The sequence below is a fragment of the Dendrobium catenatum genome, unplaced genomic scaffold (assembly GCF_001605985.2).
Source record: "Dendrobium catenatum unplaced genomic scaffold, ASM160598v2 fragScaff_scaffold_1284, whole genome shotgun sequence".
NCBI lineage: Eukaryota > Viridiplantae > Streptophyta > Magnoliopsida > Asparagales > Orchidaceae > Dendrobium > Dendrobium catenatum.
This window is the reverse complement of record NW_021319746.1, coordinates 1901565-1909718: the sequence shown is the minus strand read 5'-3', so window position 1 is coordinate 1909718 and position 8154 is coordinate 1901565. Positions and strand designations below refer to the sequence as shown.

The 8154-nt window shown below is 41.3% G+C and overlaps 1 protein-coding gene across 1 annotated transcript; it reads left to right on the top strand.

The window, feature by feature from the left end:
* The first annotated feature begins 428 nt into the window (after nucleotides 1-428).
* Nucleotides 429-3040, top strand: LOC110106524 (G-type lectin S-receptor-like serine/threonine-protein kinase At1g34300). Its single transcript, XM_020836455.2, has one exon. The coding sequence runs from the start codon at nucleotides 605-607 to the stop codon at nucleotides 3038-3040; it is 2436 nt and encodes an 811-aa protein (XP_020692114.1). The 5' UTR covers nucleotides 429-604.
* The last annotated feature ends 5114 nt before the right edge of the window (nucleotides 3041-8154 follow it).

The following is an 8154-nucleotide window of genomic DNA, read 5'->3' as shown; positions in this document are numbered from 1 at the left end:
CCGCCGCCTCCACCTACCTACTGGTTGCCAGCAACCGCTGCCAGCCATCACCATCCACCTATCATTATCATCTTTCAACTTTATACTACATTTATTTTACTTAAATCAAATAAAAAATTATTTACTATATCTTTTTACATTATTCTTTTTTTAGTTAACCATTCAACCCCTTAAGTCTCTGCTCGCAATGCAACATAACCCACACATTTTATTTTGTCATTATAAGTTGGTGCTTTTCTTTGAGAGAAAAAAAAAAACTACTCTTCTGAGTTATGACTTTTTTTAACGGCATCATGGAGCATTAAATAATATTTTCATGACAGATTAGGTTCTTCTAATTATTAAATTTCTTTCATGTCCCGCCGGGAAAAACCTATCCAAGCACCGGTAGTGTACTGACAAATGTTAAGCTAGCTCGAGCCAATTTATCTGGTTATAAAAAATATCTATGAAATGAGCTCGACTTTTAAAGCAGATCCAAGGGTGAGAAAGTTCGGAACACTTTCTTCCACGATTAAAAAACTGGAGCTTTTCTCTTTCAACAAAATATTTAAATCGAGTTCCCGCAGTTGACCGCCAAGAAATCCCCACTCATTTCCTTCTCATGGGCCGGAGATGGGCCCAATTGCCAAATATATCAGAGGAAGCAGAAGGAACTGCAAGACGCGGAAGAATTTTAATGGCCGCGCTCGCACTCCTCCTCCTCCTTCCAGTCTCCGGCCAAAGTCGAGAACAGAGCAACACCTCCTCCTTCTCCATCTCCGATCCACCATGGCTTCCCTCGCAGAACAACCGCACCCTCCGCTCTCCCAATTCGCTTTTCTCCGCTGGCTTCCTTTCCTCTGGCTCTAATATCTCCTTGTTTGAATTCACCGTCTGGGTCGAAGCCTCCGTTGATAAGACTCGCGTGTGGGCTATCGGCCCTGTCCCCTCCTCCTCCAGCTTATTCATCTCTGACGCCGGCGATCTCACCCTCGTCGGCCTTTCCGGAATGAACCTCTTCCCATCCGGCGCTTCCGGCGCGCCTAATTCCACATTCCTCCAACTAAACGACAACGGATCCCTCACATTCAGAAATTGGACTAGCTTCTCCTCCCCGGTTGACACTCTCCTACCCAACCAGTTACTCCCTATCAACACCTCCCTCTCCTCCGGAGATTACCGCTTCGACGGATCATCGCTCTGGTTCCATTCCCAGATGTTCTGGTCAATCCAGCCGATCTCCTACATCAAATCCGACGGTGGGCTAATCGCCGACCCAACCAACGGTGCGAATTCATACATCGCCTCTGATTTCGGTCAAAACAGCACGCTCCGCCGGCTAACAATCAACGCTGACGGCAATCTCCGTCTCTATAGCCTCGAGAGAAACTCCGGCGGGCATTGGAAGATTGTCTGGTTCGCAATGTATGAGGTCTGTATGATCCCGAACAGGTGCGGCCCTAACTCGATCTGCGTCCCCAATGGAAGCTACGACACCAACAAATGCGTATGCGCACCGGGCTTTCGCATGTCTACCACCGACGAAGGATGCGTGCGGAAGAAGGATTACCTTCCGAGCAGTAAGTTCCTTCCCCTCGAATACATCAGCTTCACTGGGAAGCAGGGCACGGTGGATCTTTCGCCGGCCGATATAGATCGATGCAGATTCACCTGTATTGAGAATTCCAGTTGCACAGGCTTCAGCTACATCTTGAACGGAACGCAAATTTGCTACAACCATTACGGCGAGCTCGTGAATGGCTACTGGTCGACGTCCTCGCATATCACAATGTTCCTACGCGTCGCGATCTCCGAGACCGACACTTCCAATTTCACGGGATTGACATCGATAATCGATACAGCTTGCCCTTTGTTGATCAGCCTTCCATTGCCGCCGAAGGAGGTGAAGACGCTGGCGAGAAATGTCTCCATCATCGTGATGCTCTTAGTACTTGAGCTCCTGGTCGGTGGGCTCTGCTTCTTGGGTTTCCTTCGCAGGTATTCGAAATACAGAGACATGGCGCGGAGATTGGGGCTCGAGCTCTTACCAGCCGGAGGCCCGAAGCGATTCTCCTATTCCGAGCTCCGGGCAGCTACCGCCGATTTCTCTAAGGTCCTCGGCTCCGGCGGCTACGGCGTGGTCTACCACGGGCAGCTCCCCGACGGCCGCACCGTCGCGGTGAAGCAACTGCGAAAAAGCTCTGGCGGCGACGCCGAGTTCTGGGCGGAGGTAACCATCATCGCCCGGATGCACCACTTAAATCTCGTTCGAATTTGGGGATTCTGCACGGAAAAGGAGAAGCGTCTGCTGGTCTACGAATACATCCCTAACGGCTCCCTCGACAAATTCCTCTTCCAGGATTTAACAGAGTTCAGCGGTACCGACGAAGAAAGCAGAAGCTATTCCAGAATCACCGGAAAGCCGCGGCCAATTCTGGATCTCAACATCCGGTACCGAATCGCGCTCGGCGTCGCGCGAGCAATCGCGTACCTTCACGAAGAATGCCTGGAATGGGTGCTGCACTGCGACATCAAACCTGAAAACATTCTTCTTGACGACAATTTCTGCCCTAAGGTCTCCGATTTCGGGCTGTCGAAGCTGACGAACAAGGAGGAGAGGGTGAGTATGTCGAGGATAAGGGGGACGCGTGGGTACATGGCGCCGGAGTGGGTGATGAACGAGGAGCCCATCACAGCGAAGGCCGACGTCTACAGCTTCGGGGTGGTGCTGCTCGAGCTGGTGGCCGGAATGCGGTGTTGGGATTTCCGGAGAGATTCGGTGGATAGCGAGGATTGGTACTTTCCGAGGTGGGCTTATGATAAGGTTTTTGTTGAGAGGAAGGTGGAGGACATATTGGATGCGAGAATTTTGGGGAGTTTTGACGATCGGATAAAGGTGAAGATGGTGGAGAGGATGGTGAAGACGGCGATGTTGTGCATGCAGGATAGGGCAGAGGCGAGGCCGTCGATGGGGAAGGTGGCGAAGATGCTTGAGGGGTCGGTGGAGCTTAATGAGCCGGCGAAGCCTATCATTTTTTACTTGGAAGGGGGGATTTAAATACATACCATTTTATATAATGTTACTCTTTATAACTTAGCTTTAGCTTGCTTTTTATTAGACCCACTTCGGGGTCGGGTCAATCCAAATCCGAAATTTTCAGGTCGGATTTTCGGATCTGGTCCAATGTTGACAGGTCTACTATTTATTTTGATCAAGCTGCACACCATTCTTGAGATTTTGTTAAAGTTTTCAAACATGATTGGTTATATATGTAAGAAATATGTTTAAAGTAAAAGTATAAGCTATTATTTTATATAAGTATAGGCAATTACACATGAATATATTAACAGGGCGTAACCAATTATAATTTTCAAGTGAGACAAATTTATAAATAACTCGTGGCATATATGTCGGGTCAAAGGGGGCAGCACCCCCCGGTGGCGTTCGACTTGTTCAAATTTTGATTTATTATTTCTCTTTTAATTTAGTTCATCGTCAAAATGTGTAGGGCTGTCAAAATCGGGTCACGGATCGGGTTCGGGTCCAACTTGAAATTGGCCCGACACTGTTCAACCCGACCCGTTTTTGCAACCGTGTCGGTTTTCTGAACCCGAACCCGACCCCCTTCGGGTCCGGGTCAACCCGAACCCGACCGGATTCTGGTATATTTTATTAAAATTTTTTTTAATTCAATTTATTTAAATCTAAATCAAATTAAGGTAAGATTTACTTCAATTAATTTAAAATAAATCAAGATTAATTTAATTTGTACAATAATGTTTATAATTTTTTGAAATATCATTTACTTATTTCATAAAAATCCATTAAAACACTCTAAAATTAATTAAAAACGGGTCAAACCTAGTTGATTTGGGTTTTCGGGTCAACCCAAACCAGACCCAATTTTACAAAAGGGTCGAAATCCGTAACCCGAACTCGACCCAGTTCGGGTTCGGGTCGGATTTTTGAGTCGGATCAAATATTGACACACCCTAACAATGTGTTTAATTATATTGGTGGTAATTGCCTAAATATCATAGTATTTTAAAACTTTTAGGGGGGAGGGGCAATTACTTAAAAACTTTTTAACAAAGACTAAAAAAATTTGAGGACAAATTAACTAAAGAATTATATAATAAAAAAATTATTTTAAGTCCTATTGAGTTTTACAACTCACTATGAATTTTTACTTATTATTTTTTAATTAATCTACAGGACTTAAAAGCCACTGAGGATAAATACTGACTTAAGATGTTTATTGTTCTATTGTAATTAACTAATTATCATAGTAAGTTCATATAATATTATATTATCTCATGTTGCAATCACTCTTTAAAATTTATATTATTATGAATATTATATAAATTGCTACAATTAAACATTTAAGTATGTATATTTGAAATGTGAATACAACCCAAATTGTTGTACAAGAGTTTGGGAAATAAAAATATTTTATAGAAATCATTTTTAAAATATTTAGCAGTATGAGATTTTTTTTTTTTTTTTAAATCTCAATTTTGAATCATTCTAGTCTTCATAAATGTGAGAGACAATATGCTCATATGTTGATCATATTCATTAAGTAAAAGCACAAATAACTACTAATGAGGTCATTAGCACCCATTAAAAATAGTCTGAACACTCTTTAAACACATTAAGAATTCATAGTAAAAAATAGATTGACCTCCTTAACAAGAAAAAAAGCAAGAGCACTCAAGAGAATAGATATGCCATTCTCATTAAATTTAGCTTGATTCACCAAATTACATCCCATAAACACATTCATGGCTAACATTCTAATACAACAACAGCAACAACAATAATAAGCCTTGATCCTATTATGTGGGTCGGCTTCATGAATCCTTTTTCTCCATTATATTCTGTTAAAAGTCAAATTCTCATCTAAATCTAATAAATAAATGTCATTTCTAATATTTTCTAACCAAGTCTTTTTAGATCTATCTCTACCTTTTTTAACATAAGTCAAATCTAATACATCTACTTTCCTAACTGGGTCAACGGAAGGACGTCGTTTTATGTGACCAAACCATCTAAGGCGTCTCTCTCTAATCTTATCTTCTTATGGAGGTACTCCAACCTTTTCAAGTATATGCTCATTTTGTATCCCGTCTTTAAAAGTAAAGCCACTCATCCACCTAAGCATCCTCATCTCTGCAACACTTAAATTAATATTATGCTTCTCTTTTAATGGTCAACATTTTGCACTATAAAGCATTGCAAGTCTCACAAACATCTTATAGAATTTTCTCTTTTGTTTGAGAGGAATTTTTCTATTACATAATAAGCTAAGCACGATGCATTCCTCCACTTCAACCATCCAACTTGAATTCTACTAATAATATCTCCATCTATTTCACAATCACTCCTTTAACAATCCAACTTCATGGCTAACATTCTAATGAGGATCTAAATTTGTAAACACCTTAAGTGACTAACATCTTTAAAAAAATCATATGGTAGAGGCTAGATTAATATTATCACTTTTATCATTCTAGATAACACTTTAAGAAAATTATTTTTTGTTGAAGGAAGAGATTCAATGTCTAATTTGCTGAAGACATCTGGTTCATATTATATAAGAACGATATATATATATCGTTTGCCTCAAATAGAAGCGATCAAAAGAATCATAGTAAGAAAATTATAAAAATTATTTAATAAGAGTGTCATCACGTACACCATAAGATTTTATTATTAAAACAAATCAAAGAATTTGAACTCAATTAAAATTTTAAAAGAACTAATAACTTGATTCTATTGGATATAAAATGTACCTTTCAAGTAAGTATCTACTTAAATTATCAATGAAATCTTCTTTTTATAAATAATAACATTATATCTAACCAAAATCTTTAGCATGCATGCCTATGAGGTGGCCTTGATGGGAAGCTAATAAAGAATATGATCCACATTGAAAGACCTAATAAGAGCAAGTGATATATAGGGTATCCATTCCTAACTCTTGGAAGGCAAACCCATGAGATAATCTCAATGAAAGCTAGTAGCGAATAGAGTTGTAACTAGAATACTCCATGGAAGTAAATTGTTGACAAGGCCTTCACATAAAAAAATGATAAAACTAAAAGCATCAAAACGTATAAATTTATCATGTTTTTAAAAATATATGAAAGGCTAAAAGTCTCATAAGATACAAGCTCATATGATTCTCCAAAACATCAAAGGACTAAAAGCTTTAAAAGTTGTGGTATTTTTTTAGGTACTCAAATAATCCTAGATGGATAAAACTTAAAACTTCAAAAGATAACTGTTCTTAAGAAAATTTCAAACGGAATAACTGTTCTTAAGAAAATTTCAAACGGAAGTCTTGAAAAATCTTTATCCATAAAGAAACTGATGTCATTTTGTTCAAAAAAAGGGGCATTATCTTATTGCTAACTCAAAGATTCAACAACGACATAGTGAATATGAAGCTTTCAACTAGGTATCAAAAATCTATAAATGATTTAGTCTCTTTTAGGGGGCAAGTTTTCAGAAATATAAATGACTCTTGTACCAAGCTTTAAAGTTTCATCATTACTTCTGTTGCGTCAAGGAGTATTCGCGACAGTAGAAAAACATAAAATTGACGTCTTAGCTATTGTACAAAAATCCGGCACGCAATCAGATAAAGAGGGAGAGTGTAACAATTATGAGGACACCAAGATTTTTATGTGGAAAACCCCTGAAAAGGGGGAAAAACCATGGGGCCTAACCTAGTTTGAATGAATCCACTACTATTGCAGTTGATTACAAATGAGGCTCTTTCTTGGGGGAAGGCCTTAGCTTGAAGTATATCTTTTGATTACATTAAATGATGTGAATACAAAGAGTCACTGTTGACGTGTTCGTTTGGTCGGGATGATTGCTTGTCAGTAGAAGACATAAGTCGGAAGGACCTTAGCCGGCTGGCGACGGAGGCCAGAAGGATAGTAGTCAGTGGGCGACATAAGTAAGAATGACCGTAGTCGGTGGGCGACGTAAGTCGAAAGGAACGTAGTCGGCAGGTGACGGAGGTCGGAAGGACTGTAGTCGGTGGGTGATGTAAGTCAGAAGGACCTTAGTCGGCAGGCCATGGAGGTCAAAAGTACCGTGTCAGGTAGAAGTCTAGCAATGGATAGAAATCAAGTATCGGATAAATGTCCGACAAAAACCTAACGACAGAAAGAAGTCTGGCGTCGGGTGGAAATCTGGCGACGAGCGGAGGTCCGGTGTCGAGTAGAAGTCCGACGTTAGTCGGCGGTCGAGGAGAACTCTGTCTTTAGATGGTCTTCGGTAAAACTCCAGAGTCACTTGGAGATTGGGCGGAATTCCGGCGTCAGTTGGAAGTCGGGTGGAATTCCGGCGGTGGTCGAGGAGGAGTTTCTTCCCTCATAATCTTCTCTTCTTCCTTCTCTTCTTCTCTTCTTCCTTGGGCCCCTTTCTCATGAGAAATGAGGGGTCTATTTATAGATATTATGTATTGGCATGGCTTGTAAATAGGTGAGAGATCAGGGGCAAATGTGGAGTGGTTCGTTGGATGGCCAATATTGAATCCCATGATCATGTACCATTCGTCAGACATTTGAAGGTCTTAATGACGTCAGATTTTGGCGATCTTGGGCTCGTTGGATTCTTCTCGTCGAGCCGCTCGATTCGATTATAAGCACGTCTTGTTTGGAAACGTTTGGTAACTCAAATTATGGTTTGAACTTTCCAACAGCGCTTCGGGTCCTTGATTTGGACTCATTTGGGCTCAGATTGAGTCGAATTTGGTGTCGTCAGGTTCGTATTGCCGAGACACTCAGTTTGACTGTAAGTTTGCTGAAATCAGAGTTCAAATAATCCCAGATTTAATTTTTGAAGTTTCCAACTTGATTTTTGCATCGAGATTCGTGCCCGATCAAGATAAATTTTTGATGATATATCAACTTCCAATAAATTAATTGCATCGACCAAGCTTGTACATGCATATATAGGGGTGTCAATTTCGGGTCACGGGTCGGGTTCGGGTCGAACCCGAACTGACCCGGGTGGAAAACGGGTCAACCCTAACCCGACCCGGGTAGAGAAACGGGTCGAAAATCCGAACCCGGACCCGACCCGGCGGGTTGCCGGGTTGACCCGACACGACCCGGAACCGCCACGGCGGCAGCGCGCGGCAGCAGGCGTCG

Coding starts and splice junctions, on each gene's coding strand:
- LOC110106524 (XM_020836455.2), top strand. CDS start 605: ATGGGCCGGAGATGGGCCCAATTGCCAAATATATCAGAGGAAGCAGAA.